This window comes from Nerophis ophidion, linkage group LG17, assembly GCF_033978795.1.
Source record: "Nerophis ophidion isolate RoL-2023_Sa linkage group LG17, RoL_Noph_v1.0, whole genome shotgun sequence".
Taxonomy (NCBI): Eukaryota; Metazoa; Chordata; class Actinopteri; order Syngnathiformes; family Syngnathidae; genus Nerophis; species Nerophis ophidion.
Window position 1 is genome coordinate 5884735 of NC_084627.1, and position 27696 is coordinate 5912430.

General features: G+C 44.6%; 2 protein-coding genes across 10 annotated transcripts in view; one reads left to right on the top strand and one right to left on the bottom strand.

The window, feature by feature from the left end:
- The window catches only part of lipf (lipase, gastric), a 12487-nt gene extending 3695 nt beyond the window's left edge, over positions 1-8792 (bottom strand). Inside the window, exons 1-7 of one of the 2 annotated variants that reach the window (XM_061875858.1) lie at positions 8712-8792; positions 8189-8298; positions 7958-8069; positions 3860-4058; positions 3466-3575; positions 1993-2129; positions 351-497 (exon numbers count right to left, since the gene is read on the bottom strand). In XM_061875858.1, coding sequence (XP_061731842.1) covers positions 351-497; positions 1993-2129; positions 3466-3575; positions 3860-4058; positions 7958-8069; positions 8189-8293 — 810 coding nt within the window. In that variant the 5' untranslated portion in view covers positions 8294-8298; positions 8712-8792. The other variant, XM_061875859.1, reaches the window with a different exon arrangement.
- A 270-nt stretch (positions 8793-9062) lies between these two features.
- rnls (renalase, FAD-dependent amine oxidase) lies at positions 9063-26694 on the top strand. 8 transcript variants are annotated; one of them, XR_009802344.1, is made up of 8 exons: positions 9063-9232; positions 9667-9772; positions 13973-14115; positions 14156-14329; positions 24745-24930; positions 24995-25173; positions 25235-25484; positions 25534-26694. XR_009802344.1 is itself a non-coding variant. In XM_061875860.1 (7 exons), the coding sequence occupies exons 1-7, from the start codon at positions 9115-9117 to the stop codon at positions 25385-25387; spliced, it is 1059 nt and encodes a 352-aa protein (XP_061731844.1). In that variant the 5' UTR covers positions 9063-9114; the 3' UTR covers positions 25388-26694. The 8 variants fall into 8 exon arrangements, 5 of the variants coding, with proteins under 5 accessions (XP_061731844.1, XP_061731846.1, XP_061731847.1 ...); XR_009802345.1 differs by having other exon boundaries at positions 25235-25456; XR_009802346.1 differs by having other exon boundaries at positions 25235-25456; positions 25590-26694.
- Positions 26695-27696: the final 1002 nt, after the last annotated feature.

Below are 27696 nucleotides of genomic sequence, written 5' to 3' on the forward strand. Positions count from 1 at the left end.
AAGATGGAGATGATGGAGATGATGGAGATGATGGAGATGATGGAGATGATGGAGATGATAGAGATGACGGAGGAGATAGAGATGATGGAGATGATGGAGATGATGGAGATGATGGAGATGATGGAGATGATGGAGATGATGGAGATGATGGAGATGATGGAGATGATGGAGATGATGGAGATGACGGAGGAGATAGAGATGATGGAGATGATGGAGATGATGGAGATGATGGAGAAGATGGAGATGATGGAGATGATGGAGATGATGGAGATGATAGAGATGATGGAGATGATGGAGATGATAGAGATGACGGAGAAGATGGAGATGATGAAGATGATGCAGACACTAACCATGTTGAGGTTCTTCTCATCAAAGCCACACAGGACGAAGAAGAGATTTCCACACAACTTGCTGAGCAGACGTTTGGCACAAACATGTTCTGCAAACCACTCGATCATGTGACTCTGAGGCAGGAAGTCCCGCCTTCCAAACAAGTCCTGGGGGACAGCAAGCTCTGTCATGTGACTGTTAGCATGTTAGTGTCATGTGACTGTTAGCATGTTAGTGTCATGTGACTGTTAGCATGTTAGTGTCATGTGACTGTTAGCATGTTAGTGCCATGTGACTGTTAGCATGTTAGTGTCATGTGACTGTTAGCATGTTAGTGTCATGTGACTGTTAGCATGTTAGTGTCATGTGACTGTTAGCATGTTAGTGTCATGTGACTGTTAGCATGTTGGTGTCATGTGACTGTTAGCATGTTGGTGTCATGTGACTGTTAGCATGCTAGTGTCATGTGACTGTTAGCATGTTAGTGTCATGTGACTGTTAGCATGTTAGTGTCATGTGACTGTTAGCATGTTAGTGTCATGTGACTGTTAGCATGTTAGTGTCATGTGACTGTTAGCATGTTAGTGTCATGTGACTGTTAGCATGTTAGTGTCATGTGACTGTTAGCATGCTAGTGTCATGTGACTGTTAGCATGTTAGTGTCATGTGACTGTTAGCATGTTAGTGTCATGTGACTGTTAGCATGTTAGTGTCATGTGACTGTTAGCATGTTAGTGTCATGTGACTGTTAGCATGTTGGTGTCATGTGACTGTTAGCATGCTGGTGTCATGTGACTGTTAGCATGTTAGTGTCATGTGACTGTTAGCATGTTAGTGTCATGTGACTGTTAGCATGTTAGTGTCATGTGACTGTTAGCATGTTAGTGTCATGTGACTGTTAGCATGCTAGTGTCATGTGACTGTTAGCATGTTAGTGTCATGTGACTGTTAGCATGTTAGTGTCATGTGACTGTTAGCATGTTAGTGTCATGTGACTGTTAGCATGTTGGTGTCATGTGACTGTTAGCATGTTGGTGTCATGTGACTGTTAGCATGCTAGTGTCATGTGACTGTTAGCATGTTAGTGTCATGTGACTGTTAGCATGTTAGTGCCATGTGACTGTTAGCATGTTAGTGTCATGTGACTGTTAGCATGTTAGTGTCATGTGACTGTTAGCATGTTAGTGTCATGTGACTGTTAGCATGTTAGTGTCATGTGACTGTTAGCATGTTAGTGTCATGTGACTGTTAGCATGTTGGTGTCATGTGACTGTTAGCATGTTGGTGTCATGTGACTGTTAGCATGCTAGTGTCATGTGACTGTTAGCATGTTAGTGTCATGTGACTGTTAGCATGTTAGTGTCATGTGACTGTTAGCATGTTAGTGTCATGTGACTGTTAGCATGCTAGTGTCATGTGACTGTTAGCATGTTAGTGTCATGTGACTGTTAGCATGTTAGTGTCATGTGACTGTTAGCATGTTAGTGTCATGTGACTGTTAGCATGTTAGTGTCATGTGACTGTTAGCATGTTAGTGTCATGTGACTGTTAGCATGTTAGTGTCATGTGACTGTTAGCATGTTAGTGTCATGTGACTGTTAGCATGTTGGTGTCATGTGACTGTTAGCATGCTAGTGTCATGTGACTGTTAGCATGTCGTACCCAAACCAGGAAGTTGGGCAGCATTGCCAGTTTGGACATAGGACTGCTGGTAAAGGAGACGGTTGCCACGGGAGCCAAAGCAACAAACAACTTGATCTTGGCAGCCAGTTGTGGCAGCTTGGAGAACGCCATGAATGCTGGGCACACACACACACACACACACACACACACACACACACATACACACACACACACACACACACACACACACACACACACACACACACACGTTCACTCTGGCTGCGTGTGTGTGCGTGAGAGTGTGTGTGTGTGTGTTACCTATAGTGGTTCCCTGAGATTGTGTGTGTGTGTGTGTGTGTGTGTGTGTGTTACCTATAGTGGTTCCCTGAGAGAGTGTGTGTGTGTGTGTGTGTGTGTGTGTGTGTGTGTGTGTGTGTTACCTATAGTGGTTCCCTGAGAGAGAGTGTGTGTGTGTGTTACCTATAGTGGTTCCCTGAGAGTGTGTGTGTGTGTGTGTTACCTATAGTGGTTCCCTGAGAGAGAGAGTGTGTGTGTGTGTGTGTGTGTGTGTGTGTGTGTTACCTATAGTGGTTCCCTGAGAGTGTGTGTGTGTGTGTGTTACCTATAGTGGTTCCCTGAGAGTGTGTGTGTGTGTGTGTGTGTGTGTGTGTGTGTTACCTATAGTGGTTCCCTGAGAGTGTGTGTGTGTGTGTGTGTGTGTGTGTGTGTGTGTGTTACCTATAGTGGTTCCCTGAGAGAGTGTGTGTGTGTGTGTGTTACCTATAGTGGTTCCCTGAGAGAGTGTGTGTGTGTGTGTGTGTGTGTGTGTGTTACCTATAGTGGTTCCCTGAGAGAGTGTGTGTGTGTGTGTGTTACCTATAGTGGTTCCCTGAGAGAGTGTGTGTGTGTGTGTGTGTGTGTGTGTGTGTGTGTGTGTGTGTGTTACCTATAGTGGTTCCCTGAGAGAGTGTGTGTGTGTGTGTGTTACCTATAGTGGTTCCCTGAGAGTGTGTGTGTGTGTGTGTGTGTGTGTGTGTGTGTGTGTGTGTTACCTATAGTGGTTCCCTGAGAGTGTGTGTGTGTGTGTGTGTGTGTGTGTGTTACCTATAGTGGTTCCCTGAGAGAGTGTGTGTGTGTGTGTGTTACCTATAGTGGTTCCCTGAGAGAGTGTGTGTGTGTGTGTGTTACCTATAGTGGTTCCCTGAGAGAGTGTGTGTGTGTGTGTGTGTGTGTGTGTGTTACCTATAGTGGTTCCCTGAGATAGTGTGTGTGTGTGTGTGTTACCTATAGTGGTTCCCTGAGAGAGTGTGTGTGTGTGTGTGTGTGTGTGTGTGTGTGTGTTACCTATAGTGGTTCCCTGAGAGAGTGTGTGTGTGTGTGTGTTACCTATAGTGGTTCCCTGAGAGTGTGTGTGTGTGTGTGTGTGTGTGTGTGTGTGTGTGTGTGTGTGTGTGTGTTACCTATAGTGGTTCCCTGAGAGTGTGTGTGTGTGTGTGTGTGTGTGTGTGTTACCTATAGTGGTTCCCTGAGAGTGTCCGATGTAAACAATGTTTTCTTGGCCAGTCTCCTTCAGGATGTAGTCCACTACTGCAGGGAGATCCTTCAGAGCCAATTCATCGTGACTGCACACACACACACACACACACACACACACACTCTCTCAGGGAACCACTATAGGTAACACACACACACACACACTCTCTCAGGGAACCACTATAGGTAACACACACACACACACACACACACACACACACACACACACACACACACACACACACACATACACACACACACACACACACACACACACACACACACACATACACACACATACACACACATACACACACGTTGACACTGGTACACACCTGATTAGAAAGCATGCTGGACAGTCAGGTGAGTGTACCTGAACCTCCAGAAGTCGTCCTGATCTGGGCGGAGCTCCCGGTGTTTCCTGGACCAGGTGTTCCCTCGACTGTTCCCCAGCCACACGTCACAGCCGGCGTCAGCCAGCACGTAACCCAGACTGGAGGAGGGCGGGTTGGTGATCCAGTTGCTGCCGGCCGCCAGGAGGCCATGTTGGAGCAGAACTGCTCTTCTGGGACCTGTTGGAGGCTCTTGTCAGGACATCACACCTCACCCTAACACTCTATGATGACATCACACCTCACCCTAACACTCTATGATGACATCACACCTCACCCTAACACTCTATGATGACATCACACCTCACCCTAACACTCTATGATGACATCACACCTGACCCTAACACTCTATGATGACATCACACCTCACCCTAACACTCTATGATGACATCACACCTGACCCTAACACTCTATGATGACATCACACCTGACCCTAACACTCTATGATGACATCACACCTGACCCTAACACTCTGTGATGACATCACACCTGACCCTAACACTCTATGATGACATCACACCTGACCCTAACACTCTATGATGACATCACACCTGACCCTAACACTCTATGATGACATCACACCTGACCCTAACACACTATGATGACATCACACCTGACCCTAACACTCTATGATGACATCACACCTGACCCTAACACTCTATGATGACATCACACCTGACCCTAACACACTATGATGACATCACACCTGACCCTAACACTCTATGATGACATCACACCTGACCCTAACACTCTATGATGACATCACACCTGACCCTAACACTCTATGATGACATCACACCTGACCCTAACACTCTATGATGACATCACACCTGACCCTAACACACTATGATGACATCACACCTGACCCTAACACTCTATGATGACATCACACCTGACCCTAACACTCTATGATGACATCACACCTGACCTCACACTCTATGATGACATCACACCTGACCCTAACACTCTATGATGACATCACACCTGACCCTAACACTCTATGATGACATCACACCTCACCCTAACACTCTATGATGACATCACACCTGACCCTAACACTCTATGATGACATCACACCTGACCCTAACACCCTATGATGACATCACACCTGACCCTAACACTCTATGATGACATCACACCTGATCCTAACACTATGATGACATCACACCTGACCCTAACACTCTATGATGACATCACACCTGATCCTAACACTCTATGATGACATCACACCTGACCTCACACTCTATGATGACATCACACCTGACCCTAACACTATGATGACATCACACCTGACCCTAACACTATGATGACATCACACCTGACCCTAACACTCTATGATGACATCACACCTGACCCTAACACTCTATGATGACATCACACCTGACCTCACACTCTATGATGACATCACACCTGACCCTAACACTATGATGACATCACACCTCACCCTAACACTCTATGATGACATCACACCTGACCTCACACTCTATGATGACATCACACCTGACCCTAACACTCTATGATGACATCACACCTGACCCTAACACACTATGATGACATCACACCTGACCCTAACACTCTATGATGACATCACACCTGACCCTAACACCCTATGATGACATCACACCTGACCCTAACACTCTATGATGACATCACACCTGACCCTAACACTCTATGATGACATCACACCTCACCCTAACACTCTATGATGACATCACACCTGACCCTAACACTCTATGATGACATCACACCTGATCCTAACACTATGATGACATCACACCTGACCCTAACACTCTATGATGACATCACACCTGATCCTAACACTCTATGATGACATCACACCTGACCTCACACTCTATGATGACATCACACCTGACCCTAACACTATGATGACATCACACCTGACCCTAACACTCTATGATGACATCACACCTGACCCTAACACTCTATGATGACATCACACCTGACCTCACACTCTATGATGACATCACACCTGACCCTAACACTCTATGATGACATCACACCTGACCCTAACACACTATGATGACATCACACTTGACCCTAACACTCTATGATGACATCACACCTGACCCTAACACCCTATGATGACATCACACCTGACCCTAACACTCTATGATGACATCACACCTGATCCTAACACTATGATGACATCACACCTGACCCTAACACTCTATGATGACATCACACCTGATCCTAACACTCTATGATGACATCACACCTGACCTCACACTCTATGATGACATCACACCTGACCCTAACACTATGATGACATCACACCTGACCCTAACACTATGATGACATCACACCTGACCCTAACACTCTATGATGACATCACACCTCACCCTAACACTATGATGACATCACACCTGACCTCACACTCTATGATGACATCACACCTGACCCTAACACTCTATGATGACATCACACCTGACCCTAACACACTATGATGACATCACACCTGACCTCACACTCTATGATGACATCACACCTGACCCTAACACTCTATGATGACATCACACCTGACCCTAACACTCTATGATGACATCACACCTCACCCTAACACTCTATGATGACATCACACCTGACCCTAACACTCTATGATGACATCACACCTGACCCTAACACTCTATGATGACATCACACCTGACCCTAACACTCTGTGATGACATCACACCTGACCCTAACACTCTATGATGACATCACACCTGACCCTAACACTCTATGATGACATCACACCTGACCCTAACACACTATGATGACATCACACCTGACCCTAACACTCTATGATGACATCACACCTGACCCTAACACTCTATGATGACATCACACCTGACCTCACACTCTATGATGACATCACACCTGACCCTAACACTCTATGATGACATCACACCTGACCCTAACACACTATGATGACATCACACCTGACCCTAACACTCTATGATGACATCACACCTGACCCTAACACCCTATGATGACATCACACCTGACCCTAACACTCTATGATGACATCACACCTGATCCTAACACTATGATGACATCACACCTGACCCTAACACTCTATGATGACATCACACCTGATCCTAACACTCTATGATGACATCACACCTGACCCTAACACTCTATGATGACATCACACCTGACCCTAACACTCTATGATGACATCACACCTGACCCTAACACTCTATGATGACATCACACCTGACCTCACACTCTATGATGACATCACACCTGACCCTAACACTCTATGATGACATCACACCTGACCCTAACACACTATGATGACATCACACCTGACCCTAACACTCTATGATGACATCACACCTGACCCTAACACCCTATGATGACATCACACCTGACCCTAACACTCTATGATGACATCACACCTGATCCTAACACTATGATGACATCACACCTGACCCTAACACTCTATGATGACATCACACCTGATCCTAACACTCTATGATGACATCACACCTGACCTCACACTCTATGATGACATCACACCTGACCCTAACACTATGATGACATCACACCTGACCCTAACACTATGATGACATCACACCTGACCCTAACACTCTATGATGACATCACACCTCACCCTAACACTATGATGACATCACACCTGACCCTAACACTCTATGATGACATCACACCTGACCCTAACACTCTATGATGACATCACACCTGACCCTAACACTCTATGACATCACACCTGACCTCACACTCTATGATGACATCACACCTGACCCTAACACTCTATGATGACATCACACCTGACCTCACACTCTATGATGACATCACACCTGACCTCACACTCTATGATGACATCACACCTGACGTCACACTCTATGATGACATCACACCTGACCTCACACTCTATGATGACATCACACCTGACCCTTAACACTCTATGATGACATCACACCTGACCCTTAACACTCTATGATGACATCACACCTGACCCTTAACACTCTATGATGACATCACACCTGACCCTTAACACTCTATGATGACATCACACCTGACCTCACACTCTATGATGACATCACACCTGACCTCACCTTGTGTCTTGTTCAGCCCTCCAGGAATCCTGTTGACCATCAGGATGTAGCCGTCCTCCGTCAGCACCTGGTGCTCCTCCGCCGGGTAGCCCCACCTCCTGATGATCTCTGTCTGCTCACACACACACACACACACACACACACACACACACACACACACACACACACACACAGACTGGGGTGTTGCTGACACAGTAACCATGGCAACCTGCAGCAGAGTGTTGTCCTCACAATGTTCATATGCACTTCAGGGTCCAATGGCGGCGGTGCGGTGAAAGGTGATGATCTAGCCACGCCCACAGCCGACAGCAGCATCAAACATAGCCAACTCTGCATGGTGTCTGCGCGCACACACACACACACACACACACACACTTCAATAGGGTTGGAATTGGGGGTTAAATCACCAAAGATGATTCCCGGGCGCGGCACGGCTGCTGCTCACTGCTCCCCTCACCTCCCAGTGGGTGTTCAAGGGCGATGGGTCAAATGCAGAGAATACTTTTGCCACACCAAGAGTGTGTGTGTGACAATCATTGCTAGTTTGACTTTAACTTTTAACCATTGTTCAAATCCCAGTTGTCTTCATCAACCGGAAGTCAGCTCCAAAAGAAAGTCATGTGCGTGATCACGAAGGTCAAAGGTGAAAACAAGAAGCGAGTTAGTTGAACAGCAGTTTCGTGACACAAAAACACGACAATCGGCGTGTGATTAAAGACGATGTTGTGTAGTTTCACGCCGCTTGTGTACTCACCGGAATCTTAGCTCAGCCAACTTCAGATCATGTGACTCCGGAAGTGACGTCACGTGACGTGTCTCGTCGGTCAAAGGACATTTTAAAAGGAGGATTTCTTTTTCACATGTTTGTTTGTAAATGTTGAACTGTATAAACAATGGTATATATACATATATAAATCCAACTATGATTTAATACAGCTGTTTGAAAAGTGGTTGTATAAGAAAAATAAAACAATAAATAAAATAATATGCTGCATAGTGACATGGCATGAAGAGAAATACAAGTGGTTGTAGAGAAGATTGAAGGAGAAATAAAAGTAGAGATTTACTTGCAGAGAAGCCTCGCTTGAACTCCGAGCCAGCGGAAGCAGAAAACGTCACTTCCGGTCAGAGTCTGCAGACCTTGGTGAGGCTGCGACATGTCCCGGGTTCTCATCGTCGGAGCGGGTCTGACAGGGAGTCTGTGTGCCTGTCTGCTGCGGAGGAACATGGACAGCAAAGTCCACATTGTGGTCTGGGACAAGTCCAAGGGTTCTGGTGAGGAGATGAAGCATGTCCGGCACTTGTCTTGGCGCTTAGCTTAGCTTAGCTTAGCTTAGCTTAGCTTAGCTTAGCTTGGCTTATCTAACTTTAGCTTGCTTCACTTTAGTATAGCTTGGCTTAGTCTTGTTTAGCTAGCGTAGTTTAGTATATGTTAGTTTAGTTTAGTTTAGCTTGGCTTGGCTTAGTTTAGTATATGTTAGTGTAGTTTAGCTTGGCTTCATTTTGTAAACAGGCAAGAAGAGTTGAGTATGGACCACTAATTGTGTACTTGTGGAGTGTACACGTATAAAATACCTGTGTGTGTGTGCGTGTGTGCGTGTGTGCGTGTGTGTGTGTGTGTGTGTGTGTGTGTGCGCGTGTGTGCGTGTGTGCGTGTGTGTGTGTGTGCGTGTGCGTGTGTGTGTGTGTGTGTGTGTGTGCGTGTGCAGGTGGAAGGATGTGCACGTCTCGTCCTCCTGACTCCCAGTGTCACTCAGCAGACATAGGAGCGCAGTACATCACGGCCACACATGAATATGCTGAGTCTCACCACAGGTAGGACATTTTTGTCTGTGCATAGAACATTCTAGCACTCAAAGCTGGGTTGTCCCTAACTGCAGTTTGCACAGGCCAAACCTCTTGTAGCCAAGCTCAGACATTCAGTGCTATGTATAGTTGGACTCAACACCTGGCCAACATTCAGTGCTATGTATAGTTGGACTCAACACCTGGCCAACATTCAGTGCTATGTATAGTTGGACTCCTCAACACCTGGCCAACATTCAGTGCTATGTATAGTTGGACTCAACACCTGGCCAACATTCAGTGCTATGTATAGTTGGACTCAACACCTGGCCAATATTCAGTGCTATGTATAGTTGGACTCAACACCTGGCCAACATTCAGTGCTATGTATAGTTGGACTCAACACCTGGCCAATATTCAGTGCTATGTATAGTTGGACTCCTCAACACCTGGCCAACATTCAGTGCTATGTATAGTTGGACTCAACACCTGGCCAACATTCAGTGCTATGTATAGTTGGACTCAACACCTGGCCAACATTCAGTGCTATGTATAGTTGGACTCCTCAACACCTGGCCAACATTCAGTGCTATGTATAGTTGGACTCAACACCTGGCCAACATTCAGTGCTATGTATAGTTGGACTCCTCAACACCTGGCCAACATTCAGTGCTATGTATAGTTGGACTCAACACCTGGCCAACATTCAGTGCTATGTATAGTTGGACTCAACACCTGGCCAATATTCAGTGCTATGTATAGTTGGACTCAACACCTGGCCAACATTCAGTGCTATGTATAGTTGGACTCAACACCTGGCCAATATTCAGTGCTATGTATAGTTGGACTCCTCAACACCTGGCCAACATTCAGTGCTATGTATAGTTGGACTCAACACCTGGCCAACATTCAGTGCTATGTATAGTTGGACTCAACACCTGGCCAACATTCAGTGCTATGTATAGTTGGACTCCTCAACACCTGGCCAACATTCAGTGCTATGTATAGTTGGACTCAACACCTGGCCAACATTCAGTGCTATGTATAGTTGGACTCCTCAACACCTGGCCAACATTCAGTGCTATGTATAGTTGGACTCAACACCTGGCCAACATTCAGTGCTATGTATAGTTGGACTCAACACCTGGCCAACATTCAGTGCTATGTATAGTTGGACTCCTCAACACCTGGCCAACATTCAGTGCTATGTATAGTTGGACTCAACACCTGGCCAACATTCAGTGCTATGTATAGTTGGACTCAACACCTGGCCAACATTCAGTGCTATGTATAGTTGGACTCAACACCTGGCCAACATTCAGTGCTATGTATAGTTGGACTCCTCAACACCTGGCCAACATTCAGTGCTATGTATAGTTGGACTCAACACCTGGCCAACATTCAGTGCTATGTATAGTTGGACTCAACACCTGGCCAACATTCAGTGCTATGTATAGTTGGACTCCTCAACACCTGGCCAACATTCAGTGCTATGTATAGTTGGACTCCTCAACACCTGGCCAACATTCAGTGCTATGTATAGTTGGACTCAACACCTGGCCAACATTCAGTGCTATGTATAGTTGGACTCCTCAACACCTGGCCAACATTCAGTGCTATGTATAGTTGGACTCAACACCTGGCCAACATTCAGTGCTATGTATGGTTGGACTCAACACCTGGCCAACATTCAGTGCTATGTATAGTTGGACTCAACACCTGGCCAATATTCAGTGCTATGTATAGTTGGACTCCTCAACACCTGGCCAACATTCAGTGCTATGTATAGTTGGACTCAACACCTGGCCAACATTCAGTGCTAAGTATAGTTGGACTCAACACCTGGCCAACATTCAGTGCTATGTATAGTTGGACTCAACACCTGGCCAACATTCAGTGCTATGTATAGTTGGACTCAACACCTGGCCAACATTCAGTGCTATGCATGGTTGGACTCAACACCTGGCCAACATTCAGTGCTATGTATAGTTGGACTCAACACCTGGCCAACATTCAGTGCTATGTATAGTTGGACTCAACACCTGGCCAACATTCAGTGCTATGTATAGTTGGACTCAACACCTGGCCAACATTCAGTGCTATGTATAGTTGGACTCAACACCTGGCCAACATTCAGTGCTATGTATAGTTGGACTCCTCAACACCTGGCCAACATTCAGTGCTATGTATAGTTGGACTCAACACCTGGCCAATATTCAGTGCTATGTATAGTTGGACTCAACACCTGGCCAACATTCAGTGCTATGTATAGTTGGACTCCTCAACACCTGGCCAACCAAACACACCTGTCAGTCACATCTTCCAATACTTGTGCTCTCATGTCAAATGAGTGGCTTCAAACAAAAGCTGCTAAGTTGTGTTTCACATCCAGATGTAAACACCTGGGAATAAGAATGTCCTAGGATCGATCCTGCACTCGGGATCTTTCTGTGTGGAGTTTGCATGTTCTCCCTGTGACTGCGTGGGTTCTACTCCAGCTTCCTCTCACCTCCAAGAACATGCACATGGGGATAGGCCCCTCCCACCATCACAGACATGCACCTGGGGATAGGCCCTTCCCGCCATCACAGACATGCACCTGGGGATAGGCCCCTCCCACATCCACAGACATGCACCTGGAGATGGGCCCCTCCCACATCCAAGGACAGGCACCTGGGGATATGCCCCTCCCACCTCCAAAGACATGCACCTGGTGATAGGTTGATTGGCAGCACTAAATGCTCCCTAGTGTGTGAATGTTTATCTGTGTCGGCCCGGTGATGAGGTGGTGACTTGTCCAGGGTGTACCCCACCTTCCACCCAAATGCAGCTGAGATAGGCTCCAGCACCCCCGCGACCCTGAATGGGACAAGCAGTAGCAAATGGATGGATGTTCCTCTTTTCATGTCAAACCCAAATGTTTTCAGTCTATAACAAAATTAAACAAATTGGACTCACTGTTCCAATATTTTTGGACTTTAGCACATTTGATCTGCCATCAGTGTGGTATCAGTGGACGTGCTGTATCTGCCATCAGTGTTGTATCAGTGGACGTGCTGTATCTGCCATCAGTGTTGTATCAGTGAACGCGCTGTATCTGCCATCAGTGTTGTATCAGTGGACAGGGTGTATGTGCCATCAGTGTGGTATCAGTGGACAGGGTGTATCTGCCATCAGTGTGGTATCAGTGGACAGGGTGTATGTGCCATCAGTGTGGTATCAGTGGACAGGGTGTATCTGCCATCAGTGTGGTATCAGTGGACAGGGTGTATGTGCCATCAGTGTGGTATCAGTGGACAGGGTGTATCTGCCATCAGTGTGGTATCAGTGGACGCGGTGCATCTGCCATCAGTGTGGTATCAGTGGACAGGGTGTATGTGCCATCAGTGTGGTATCAGTGGACAGGGTGTATCTGCCATCAGTGTGGTATCAGTGGACAGGGTGTATGTGCCATCAGTGTGGTATCAGTGGACAGGGTGTATCTGCCATCAGTGTGGTATCAGTGGACAGGGTGTATGTGCCATCAGTGTGGTATCAGTGGACAGGGTGTATCTGCCATCAGTGTGGTATCAGTGGACAGGGTGTATCTGCCATCAGTGTGGTATCAGTGGACAGGGTGTATCTGCCATCAGTGTGGTATCAGTGGACAGGGTGTATGTGCCATCAGTGTGGTATCAGTGGACAGGGTGTATGTGCCATCAGTGTGGTATCAGTGGACAGGGTGTATGTGCCATCAGTGTGGTATCAGTGGACAGGGTGTATGTGCCATCAGTGTGGTATCAGTGGACAGGGTGTATGTGCCATCAGTGTGGTATCAGTGGACAGGGTGTATGTGCCATCAGTGTGGTATCAGTGGACAGGGTGTATGTGCCATCAGTGTGGTATCAGTGGACAGGGTGTATGTGCCATCAATGTGGTATCAGTGGACAGGGTGTATGTGCCATCAGTGTGGTATCAGTGGACAGGGTGTATGTGCCATCAGTGTGGTATCAGTGGACAGGGTGTATATGCCATCAGTGTGGTATCAGTGGACAGGGTGTATGTGCCATCAGTGTGGTATCAGTGGACAGGGTGTATGTGCCATCAGTGTGGTATCAGTGGACAGGGTGTATATGCCATCAGTGTGGTATCAGTGGACAGGGTGTATGTGCCATCAGTGTGGTATCAGTGGACAGGGTGTATGTGCCATCAATGTGGTATCAGTGGACATGAGTATGGGACATATGTCAGCCTGTACACAGAGCTGGTGAGTGCGGGGGTGCTGCGTCCTCTGGACTGCGTGGTAGAAGGACTGCGACACCAAAAGGGGAGTCAGAACTACGTGGCACCACTGGGCATGAGCAGTGTGGTCAAACACTTCCTGTGTGAGTCAGGTGAGTGACATGTGACTTTCCTGACCAACTTTCACTGCAGCTTACTCATTTCTAGGAGCTGATTTGTTCTTGGAGCGTCATGTGACTGGCCTGTATCGCCGTGGTGCATCATGGGAGGTTCACAGGAAGCATGGCGCCAGTGAGCGCTTTGACTCAGTCATCCTGACCATGCCTGTACCTCAAATACTGCAGCTGCAAGGAGACCTGCCACTACGTAAGTCACATGCTCATCACATACTCACCCTTTATGTTGATCACATACTCACCCTTTTTGTTCATCACATACTCACCCTTTATGTTCATCACATACTCACCCTTTATGTTGATCACATAGTCACCCTTTATGTTCATCACATAGTCACCCTTTATGTTCATCACATAGTCACCCTTTATGTTGATCACATAGTCACCCTTTATGCTCATCACATACTCACCCTTTATGTTCATCACATACTCACCCTTTATGTTGATCACATAGTCACCCTTTATGTTCATCACATACTCACCCTTTATGTTGATCACATACTCACCCTTTATGTTCATCACATACTCACCCTTTATGTTCATCACATACTCACCCTTTATGTTGATCACATAGTCACCCTTTATGTTCATCACATAGTCACCCTTTATGTTCATCACATAGTCACCCTTTATGTTGATCACATAGTCACCCTTTATGTTCATCACATAGTCACCCTTTATGTTGATCACATACTCACCCTTTATGTTCATCACATAGTCACCCATTATGTTCATCACATAGTCACCCTTTATGTTCATCACATACTCACCCTTTATGTTGATCACATAGTCACCCTTTATGTTGATCACATAGTCACCCTTTATGTTGATCACATACTCACCCTTTATGTTAATCACATAGTCACCCTTTATGTTCATCACATACTCACCCTTTATGTTCATCACATAGTCACCCTTTATGTTCATCACATAGTCACCCTTTATGTTCATCACATACTCACCCTTTATGTTGATCACATAGTCACCCTTTATGTTCATCACATAGTCACCCTTTATGTTCATCACATAGTCACCCTTTATGTTGATCACATAGTCACCCTTTATGTTCATCACATAGTCACCCTTTATGTTGATCACATAGTCACCCTTTATGTTCATCACATAGTCACCCTTTATGTTCATCACATACTCACCCTTTATGTTGATCACATAGTCACCCTTTATGTTCATCACATAGTCACCCTTTATGTTCATCACATAGTCACCCTTTATGTTGATCACATAGTCACCCTTTATGCTCATCACATACTCACCCTTTATGTTCATCACATACTCACCCTTTATGTTGATCACATAGTCACCCTTTATGTTCATCACATACTCACCCTTTATGTTGATCACATACTCACCCTTTATGTTCATCACATACTCACCCTTTATGTTCATCACATACTCACCCTTTATGTTGATCACATAGTCACCCTTTATGTTCATCACATAGTCACCCTTTATGTTCATCACATAGTCACCCTTTATGTTGATCACATAGTCACCCTTTATGTTCATCACATAGTCACCCTTTATGTTGATCACATACTCACCCTTTATGTTCATCACATAGTCACCCATTATGTTCATCACATAGTCACCCTTTATGTTCATCACATACTCACCCTTTATGTTGATCACATAGTCACCCTTTATGTTGATCACATAGTCACCCTTTATGTTGATCACATACTCACCCTTTATGTTCATCACATAGTCACCCTTTATGTTCATCACATACTCACCCTTTATGTTCATCACATAGTCACCCTTTATGTTCATCACATAGTCACCCTTTATGTTCATCACATACTCACCCTTTATGTTGATCACATAGTCACCCTTTATGTTCATCACATAGTCACCCTTTATGTTCATCACATAGTCACCCTTTATGTTGATCACATAGTCACCCTTTATGTTCATCACATAGTCACCCTTTATGTTGATCACATACTCACCCTTTATGTTCATCACATAGTCACCCATTATGTTCATCACATAGTCACCCTTTATGTTCATCACATACTCACCCTTTATGTTGATCACATAGTCACCCTTTATGTTGATCACATAGTCACCCTTTATGTTGATCACATACTCACCCTTTATGTTCATCACATAGTCACCCTTTATGTTCATCACATACTCACCCTTTATGTTCATCACATACTCACCCTTTATGTTCATCACATACTCACCCTTTATGTTGATCACATACTCACCCTTTATGTTCATCACATAGTCACCCTTTATGTTCATCACATAGTCACCCTTTATGTTGATCACATACTCACCCTTTATGTTGATCACATACTCACCCTTTATGTTGATCACATACTCACCCTTTATGTTGATCACATACTCACCCTTTATGTTGATCACATACTCACCCTTTATGTTGATCACATACTCACCCTTTATGTTGATCACATACTCACCCTTTATGTTCATCACATACTCACCCTTTATGTTCATCACATACTCACCCTTTATGTTGATCACATACTCACCCTTTATGTTGATGACATAGTCACCCTTTATGTTCATCACATAGTCACCCTTTATGTTCATCACATAGTCACCCTTTATGTTCATCACATAGTCACCCTTTATGTTCATCACATAGTCACCCTTTATGTTCATCACATACTCACCCTTTATGTTCATCACATACTCACCCTTTATGTTCATCACATACTCACCCTTTATGTTCATCACATACTCACCCTTTATGTTCATCACATAGTCACCCTTTATGTTGATGACATAGTCACCCTTTATGTTGATGACATAGTCACCCTTTATGTTGATCACATAGTCACCCTTTATGTTCATCACATACTCACCCTTTATGTTGATGACATAGTCACCCTTTATGTTCATCACATAGTCACCCTTTATGTTCATCACATAGTCACCCTTTATGTTCATCACATAGTCACCCTTTATGTTCATCACATACTCACCCTTTATGTTCATCACATACTCACCCTTTATGTTGATGACATAGTCACCCTTTATGTTCATCACATACTCACCCTTTATGTTCATCACATACTCACCCTTTATGTTGATGACATAGTCACCCTTTATGTTCATCACATACTCACCCTTTATGTTCATCACATAGTCACCCTTTATGTTCATCACATACTCACCCTTTATGTTGATGACATAGTCACCCTTTATGTTGATCACATAGTCACCCTTTATGTTCATCACATAGTCACCCTTTATGTTGATGACATAGTCACCCTTTATGTTGATCACATAGTCACCCTTTATGTTGATCACATAGTCACCCTTTATGTTCATCACATAGTCACCCTTTATGTTCATCACATAGTCACCCTTTATGTTCATCACATAGTCACCCTTTATGTTCATCACATAGTCACCCTTTATGTTCATCACATAGTCACCCTTTATGTTCATCACATAGTCACCCTTTATGTTCATCACATACTCACCCTTTATGTTGATGACATAGTCAACCTTTATGTTCATCACATAGTCACCCTTTATGTTCATCACATAGTCACCCTTTATGTTCATCACATAGTCACCCTTTATGTTCATCACATAGTCACCCTTTATGTTGATGACATAGTCACCCTTTATGTTCATCACATAGTCACCCTTTATGTTCATCACATAGTCACCCTTTATGTTCATCACATAGTCACCCTTTATGTTCATCACATAGTCACCCTTTATGTTCATCACATAGTCACCCTTTATGTTCATCACATAGTCACCCTTTATGTTGATGACATAGTCACCCTTTATGTTCATCACATAGTCACCCTTTATGTTCATCACATAGTCACCCTTTATGTTCATCACATAGTCACCCTTTATGTTCATCACATAGTCACCCTTTATGTTCATCACATACTCACCCTTTATGTTCATCACATAGTCACCCTTTATGTTGATGACATAGTCACCCTTTATGTTCATCACATAGTCACCCTTTATGTTCATCACATAGTCACCCTTTATGTTGATGACATCGTCACCCTTTATGTTGATCACATACTCACCCTTTATGTTCATCACATAGTCACCCTTTATGTTGATGACATCGTCACCCTTTATGTTGATCACATAGTCACCCTTTATGTTCATCACATACTCACCCTTTATGTTGATGACATAGTCACCCTTTATGTTCATCACATAGTCACCCTTTATGTTCATCACATAGTCACCCTTTATGTTGATGACATCGTCACCCTTTATGTTGATCACATACTCACCCTTTATGTTCATCACATACTCACCCTTTATGTTGATGACATGGTCACATGCTCATCACATACTCACCCTCTTGTATTCTTCAACCAATACAAGTTAAAACTCATGTCGTCTTTAACTAAGACAAGTTAATAGTGATGTGTTATTGAAGTCCTACAAACCCTGTTTCCATATGACTTTGGAAGTTGTGTTAGATGTAAATATAAACAGAATACAATGATTTACAAATCCTTTTCAACCCATGTTCAGTTGAATGCATTACAAAGACAACATATTTGATGTTCAAACTTATAAACTTTATTTTTTCTTGCAAATAATAATTGACTTAGAATTTCATGGCTGCAACACGTGACAAAGTAGTTGGGAAAGGGCATGTTCACCACTGTGTTACATCACCTTTTCTTTTAACAACACTCAATAAACATTTGGGAACTGAGGAAACTAATTGTTGAAGCTTTGAAAGTGGAATTCTTTCCCATTCTTGCTTGATGTACAGCTGAAGTTGTTCAACAGTCCGGGATTTTGTTGTCGTATTTTACGCTTCATAATGCGCCACACATTTTCGATGGGAGACAAGTCTGGACTGCAGGCGGTCCAGGAAAGTACACACACTCTTTTACTACGAAGCCACGCTGTTGTAACACATGGCTTGGCATTGTTTTGCTGAAATAAGCAGGGGCGTCCATGATAACGTTGCTTGGATGACAACATATGTTGCTCCAAAACCTATATGTACCTTTCAGCATTAATGGTGCCTTCACACATGTGTAAGTTACCCATGTCTTGTTCACTAATACACCCCCATACCATCACACATGTGTAAGTTACCCATGCCTTGGGCACTAATGCACCCCCATACCATCACACATGTGTAAGTTACCCATGCCTTGGGCACTAATGCACCCCCATACCATCACACATGTGTAAGTTACCCATGCCTTGGGCACTAATACATCCCCATACCATCACACATGTGTAAGTTACCCATGTCTTGTTCACTAATACACCCCCATACCATCACACATGTGTAAGTTACCCATGCCTTGGGCACTAATGCACCCCCATACCATCACACATGTGTAAGTTACCCATGTCTTGTTCACTAATACACCCCCATACCATCACACATGTGTAAGTTACCCATGCCTTGGGCACTAATACACCCCCATACCATCACACATGTGTAAGTTACCCATGTCTTGTTCGCTAATACACCCCCATACCATCACACATGTGTAAGTTACCCATGCCTTGGGCACTAATACACCCCCATACCATCACACATGTGTAAGTTACCCATGTCTTGGGCACTAATACACCCCCATACCATCACACATGTGTAAGTTACCCATGTCTTGTTCACTAATACACCCCCATACCATCACACATGTGTAAGTTACCCATGTCTTGTTCACTAATACACCCCCATACCATCACACATGTGTAAGTTACCCATGCCTTGGGCACTAATGCACCCCCATACCATCACACATGTGTAAGTTACCCATGTCTTGGGCACTAATACACCCCCATACCATCACACATGTGTAAGTTACCCATGTCTTGGGCACTAATACACCCCCATACCATCACACATGTGTAAGTTACCCATGCCTTGGGCACTAATACACCCCCATACCATCACACATGTGTAAGTTACCCATGTCTTGGGCACTAATACACCCCCATACCATCACACATGTGTAAGTTACCCATGCCTTGGGCACTAATACACCCCCATACCATCACACATGTGTAAGTTACCCATGCCTTGTTCACTAATACACCCCCATACCATCACACATGTGTAAGTTACCCATGCCTTGGGCACTAATACACCCCCATACCATCACACATGTGTAAGTTACCCATGCCTTGGGCACTAATACACCCCCATACCATCACACATGTGTAAGTTACCCATGCCTTGGACACTAATGCACCCCCATACCATCACAGATGTGTAAGTTACCCATGTCTTGTTCACTAATACACCCCCATACCATCACACATGTGTAAGTTACCCATGCCTTGGGCACTAATACACCCCCATACCATCACACATGTGTAAGTTACCCATGCCTTGGACACTAATGCACCCCCATACCATCACACATGTGTAAGTTACCCATGCCTTGGGCACTAATACACCCCCATACCATCACACATGTGTAAGTTACCCATGCCTTGGGCACTAATACACCCCCATACCATCACACATGTGTAAGTTACCCATGTCTTGTTCACTAATACACCCCCATACCATCACACATGTGTAAGTTACCCATGCCTTGGGCACTAATACACCCCCATACCATCACACATGTGTAAGTTACCCATGCCTTGGGCACTAATACACCCCCATACCATCACACATGTGTAAGTTACCCATGCCTTGGGCACTAATACACCCCCATACCATCACACATGTGTAAGTTACCCATGTCTTGTTCACTAATACACCCCCATACCATCACACATGTGTAAGTTACCCATGTCTTGTTCACTAATACACCCCCATACCATCACACATGTGTAAGTTACCCATGCCTTGGGCACTAATACACCCCCATACCATCACACATGTGTAAGTTAGTCATGTCTTGTTCACTAATACACCCCCATACCATCACACATGTGTAAGTTACCCATGTCTTGTTCACTAATACACCCCCATACCATCACACATGTGTAAGTTACCCATGTCTTGTTCACTAATACACCCCCATACCATCACACATGTGTAAGTTACCCATGTCTTGTTCACTAATACACCCCCATACCATCACACATGTGTAAGTTACCCATGTCTTGGGCACTAATACACCCCCATACCATCACACATGTGTAAGTTACCCATGCCTTGGGCACTAATACACCCCCATACCATCACACATGTGTAAGTTACCCATGTCTTGTTCACTAATACACCCCCATACCATCACACATGTGTAAGTTACCCATGTCTTGTTCACTAATACACCCCCATACCATCACACATGTGTAAGTTACCCATGTCTTGTTCACTAATACACCCCCATACCATCACACATGTGTAAGTTACCCATGTCTTGTTCACTAATACACCCCCATACCATCACACATGTGTAAGTTACCCATGCCTTGGGCACTAATACACCCCCATACCATCACACATGCTGGCTTTTACACTTTGCACCTATAACAATTGTTATTTTCCTCTTTGTTCCGGAAGACACCTCGTCCACAGTTTCCAAATATAATTTGAAATGTGGACTCGTCAGACCACAGAACACTTTTCCACTTTGCATCTGTCCATCTTAGATGATCTCGGGCCCAGCCAAGCCGGCGGCGTTCCTGGGTGTTGTTGATAAATGGCTTTCGCTTTGCATAGTAGAGTTTTAACTTGCACTTACAAATGTAGCGACCAACTGTAGTTACTGACAGTGGTTTTATGAAGTGTTCATGAGCCCATGTGGTGATATCTTTTACACACTGATGTTGGTTTTTGATGCAGTGCCGTCTGAGGGATCAAAGGTCCGTGATATCATGGCTTACGTGCAGTGATTTCTCCAGATTCTCTGAACCTTTTGATGATTTTACGGCCCTGGATGGTAAAATCCCTGAATTCCTTGCAATAGCTCGTTGAGAAATGTTGTTCTAAAACTGTTTGCTTACAAAGTGGTGACCCTCACCCCATCCTTGTTTGTGAATTACTTAGCATTTCATGGAAGCTGTTTTTATAGCCAATCATGGCACCCACCTGTTCCCAATTAGCCTGCACACCTGTGGGATGTTCCAAATAAGTGTTTGATGAGCATTCCTCAACTTTATCAGTATTTATTCCACCTTTCCCAAATTCTTTGTCACGTGTTCCTGGCATCAAATTCTAAAGTTAATGATTATTTGCAAAAGAAACATTTTTAATCAGTTTGAACATCAAATATGTTGTCTTTGTAGCATATTCAACTGAATATAGATTGAAAATTATTTGCAAATCATTGTATTTTGTTTATATTTACAGTGGGGCAAAAAAGTATTTAGTCAGCCAGCGATTGTGCAAGTTCTCCCACTTCAAATGATGACAGAGGTCTGTCATTTTCATCATAGGTACACTTCAACTGTGACAGACAGAATGTGGAAAAAAACATCCAGGAATTCACATTGTAGGAATTTAGAATAATTTATTTTGTAAATGATGGTGGAAAATAACGAGTTGAGTTTATAGTAAAAAGTTCTATTTTGGTTTCATCTGACCACATGACATTCTCCCAATCCTCTGCTGTATCATCCATGTATCCATTTTGGTATCAACTCAACTGGTGGTGTTTGGAGGAAGAAGAATACTGAGTTGCATCCCAAGAACACCATACCTACTGTGAAGCATGGGGGTGGAAACATCATGCTTTGGGGCTGTTGTTCTGCTAAGGGGACAGGACGATTGATCCGTGTTAAGGAAAGAATGAATGGGGCCATGTATCGTGAGATTTGGAGCCAAAACCTCCTTCCATCAGTGAGAGCTTTGAATGCTTGACCAAATACTTATTTTCCACCATCATTTACAAATAAATTCTTTAAAATTCCTACAATGTGAATTCCTGGATTTTTTTTCCACATTCTGTCTGTCACAGTTGAAGTGTACCTATGATGAAAATGACAGACCTCTGTCATCATTTGAAGTGGGACAACTTGCACAATCGCTGGCTGACTAAATACTTCTTTGCCCCACTGTACATCTAACACAATTTCCCAACTTATACGAAAACGGGGTTTGTACAAGATAGTAGTGATGTAATATTGAAGTCCTGCTAGTTAGTAGTGATGTATTATTGAAGTCCTGCTAGTTAGTAGTGATGTAATATTGAAGTCCTGCTAGTTAGTAGTGATGTGTTATTGAAGTCCTGCTGGTTAGTAGTGATGTAATATTGAAGTCCTGCTGGTTAGTAGTGATGTATTATTGAAGTCCTGCTAGTTAGTAGTGATGTATTATTGAAGTCCTGCTAGTTAGTAGTGATGTATTATTGAAGTCCTGCTAGTTAGTAGTGATGTGTTATTGAAGTCCTGCTAGTTAGTAGTGATGTATTATTGAAGTCCTGCTAGTTAGTAGTGATGTATTATTGAAGTCCTGCTAGTTAGTAGTGATGTATTATTGAAGTCCTGCTAGTTAGTAGTGATGTATTATTGAAGTCCTGCTAGTTAGTAGTGATGTAATATTGAAGTCCTGCTAGTTAGTAGTGATGTGTTATTGAAGTCCTGCTAGTTAGTAGTGATGTATTATTGAAGTCCTGCTAGTTAGTAGTGATGTATTATTGAAGTCCTGCTAGTTAGTAGTGATGTATTATTGAAGTCCTGCTAGTTAGTAGTGATGTATTATTGAAGTCCTGCTAGTTAGTAGTGATGTAATATTGAAGTCCTGCTAGTTAGTAGTGATGTGTTATTGAAGTCCTGCTAGTTAGTAGTGATGTATTATTGAAGTCCTGCTAGTTAGTAGTGATGTAATATTGAAGTCCTGCTAGTTAGTAGTGATGTGTTATTGAAGTCCTGCTAGTTAGTAGTGATGTGTTATTGAAGTCCTGCTAGTTAGTAGTGATGTATTATTGAAGTCCTGCTAGTTAGTAGTGATGTAATATTGAAGTCCTGCTAGTTAGTAGTGATGTATTATTGAAGTCCTGCTGGTTAGTAGTGATGTATTATTGAAGTCCTGCTAGTTAGTAGTGATGTATTATTGAAGTCCTGCTAGTTAGTAGTGATGTGTTATTGAAGTCCTGCTAGTTAGTAGTGATGTATTATTGAAGTCCTGCTAGTTAGTAGTGATGTAATATTGAAGTCCTGCTAGTTAGTAGTGATGTGTTATTGAAGTCCTGCTAGTTAGTAGTGATGTGTTATTGAAGTCCTGCTAGTTAGTAGTGATGTATTATTGAAGTCCTGCTAGTTAGTAGTGATGTATTATTGAAGTCCTGCTAGTTAGTAGTGATGTGTTATTGAAGTCCTGCTAGTTAGTAGTGATGTATTATTGAAGTCCTGCTAGTTAGTAGTGATGTAATATTGAAGTCCTGCTAGTTAGTAGTGATGTGTTATTGAAGTCCTGCTAGTTAGTAGTGATGTGTTATTGAAGTCCTGCTAGTTAGTAGTGATGTATTATTGAAGTCCTGCTAGTTAGTAGTGATGTATTATTGAAGTCCTGCTGGTTAGTAGTGATGTATTATTGAAGTCCTGCTAGTTAGTAGTGATGTATTATTGAAGTCCTGCTAGTTAGTAGTGATGTATTATTGAAGTCCTGCTAGTTAGTAGTGATGTATTATTGAAGTCCTGCTAGTTAGTAGTGATGCATGAGTTCACTAATGGGTGTGTCAGTGCTGTCTGTCCAGCAGAGGGCGCAGTTAGAAGCAGTGAAGTATTCTTCACGTTTCGCCTTGGCACTCTTCTTCGCGCCCGGCGTGGACATCGAGGTGCCCTGGGGCGTGCGCTACTACAACAACCAGGGCGACAACAGCGAGTGTATCTGCTACGCCACCGTGGAGCCTCGTAAACGCGGCACAGGTGAGGAGCGCTGGTGATGGCGATGATGAAGATGATTGGGAGACCTCACCACTGTCACGTCCAGAAGGCCACGCCGCCCTGGGTCCAGCTCTGGTGGTCCATAGCAGCGCTCCCTTCGGCCTGCAGCACCTGGAAAAGGAGAAGGAGGAAGTGGAGCCCGTGGTCTTGAGGGAAGTCTACAGGCTCCTCCCCAATCTGCCTCAGCCAATCAGCATCAAGTGCCACAAGTGGAGGTACTCCCAGGTGAGGAAGGTCGCCCTGGCTTCTCCAGCATTTCCCCTCTGACCTGGCCTCTTCCCTGCAGGTGCTGACCTCAGTGGCAGACTGTCCAGGTCACATGACCATCCTGGAGCGCCCCCTGCTGGTGTGTGCGGGCGACGCCTTCAGCCACTCCAACTTTGACGGCTGCGTGGAGTCGGCAGTGAGTGTGCTCGCCGTCTTCCAGGCTGGAAGTTAGCTCGGCACCTCACTGATACTTGGACTTGTTTGGAAAGACTTTATTCACTTGACGTCCTCTTTCACACACCTGACATCTGACATCATCTTTCACACACCTGACACCTGACATCCTCTTTCGCACACCTAAAATCCTCTTTCACACACCTGACATCTGACATCATCTTTCACACACCTGACATCTGACATCATCTTTCACACACCTGACATCTGACATCATCTTTCACACACCTGACATCTGACATCCTCTTTCACACACCTGACATCTGACATCATCTTTCACACACCTGACATCTGACATCATCTTTCACACACCTGACATCTGACATCATCTTTCACACACCTGACACCTGACATCCTCTTTCGCACACCTAAAATCCTCTTTCACACACCTGACATCTGACATCATCTTTCACACGCCTGACATCTGACATCATCTTTCACACACCTGACATCTGACATCATCTTTCACACGCCTGACATCTGACATCATCTTTCACACACCTGACATCTGACATCATCTTTCACACACCTGACATCTGACATCATCTTTCACACACCTGACATCTGACATCCTCTTTCACACACCTGACACCTGACATCCTCTTTCGCACACCTAAAATCCTCTTTCGCACACCTGACATCCTCTTTCGCACACCTGACATCTGACATCCTCTTTCGCACACCTGACATCTGACATCCTCTTTTGCACACCTGACATCCTCTTTCGCACACCTGACATCTGACATCCTCTTTCGCACACCTGACATCCTCTTTCGCACACCTGACATCCTCCTTCGCACACCTGACATCCTCCTTCGCACACCTGACATCCTCCTTCGCACACCTGACATCCTCCTTCGCACACCTGACATCCTCCTTCGCACACCTGACATCTGACATCCTCTTTCGCCACACCTGACATCCTCCTTCGCACACCTGACATCCTCCTTCGCACACCTGACATCCTCCTTCGCACACCTGACATCTGACATCCTCTTTCGCCACACCTGACATCCTCCTTCGCACACCTGACATCCTCCTTCGCACACCTGACATCCTCCTTCGCACTGCTCAAAAAACAGCAAGTTGATTGACAGCTGGTTGCTCCGGCTATCTCGCTGATTGCCACACCTCCAGGAGACACGTGCAGACGTCCAAAGTCATTTTCTTCTTGTCGGCGTGGCTGTGATGAAAGTGGTGTGAAGCACAGGTAGTCCAGTTGGCCCCTGCCGTGCAAACATGTTCCCCTTGTCTTTTTCACAATAATGCTTATGTACGGGAGCCTATAAAGCACGGTATATTTCACCTTAGGGGGATGACTGCAATTATTTAATATTCATGTAAGAATCTAATCTAAGAGAAAGTAAGAGGAGACGGCTTATAAAGTTGAACATACACCCAAATAAACATACAATAATCAGACATTAATTACACTTCAATCACTCACCCCACTCACACGCTACCTCCCCAATAGAACAACCCACACTAATCCAATCACACACACACACAGTCCAACCTGGCCCCCTTGGCTGGGCCAGAAGATTGTTGGTTGCGGTCCTGGTGAATCAGTGGTGCACCTCTGGGTGGTGTAGTGAGTTGCAACTGCTGGATACAAAGGGACACCTCCCGTTGGTTGCGGTCCTGGTGAATCAGTGGTGCACCTCTGGGTGGTGTAGTGAGTTGCAACTGCTGGATACAAAGGGACACCTCCCGTTGGTTGCGGTCCTGGTGAATCTGTGGTGCACTTCTGGGTGGTGTAGTGAGTTGCAACTGCTGGATACAAAGGGACACCTCCCGTTGGTTGCGGTCCTGGTGAATCAGTGGTGCACTTCTGGGTGGTGTAGTGAGTTGCAACTGCTGGATACAAAGGGACACCTCCCGTTGGTTGCGGTCCTGGTGAATCTGTGGTGCACTTCTGGGTGGTGTAGTGAGTTGCAACTGCTGGATACAAAGGGACACCTCCCGTTGGTTGCGGTCCTGGTGAATCTGTGGTGCACTTCTGGGTGGTGTAGTGAGTTGCAACTGCTGGATACAAAGGGACACCTCCCCTTGTGGAGTCGAGATGTGGGGGAGCACGGCCATGCCTCCTCAAGCACGACTCAGGAGTTCCAGTCTGGAGCGAGAGGAGAAGCAGCCTCGTCCTGGGTCACCTCTCTGTCGACAAGTCCCTGAAGACGTGTAATGGACACGCCAACCTCACGCTGTCTGCGAGCTAGCAACAGTATCACACAACTAAACTGGCTATACTGGCACACACTACAGTCAACGGGGAGAGGGTCTACATAAACAACTAAGGTAAACGTGATT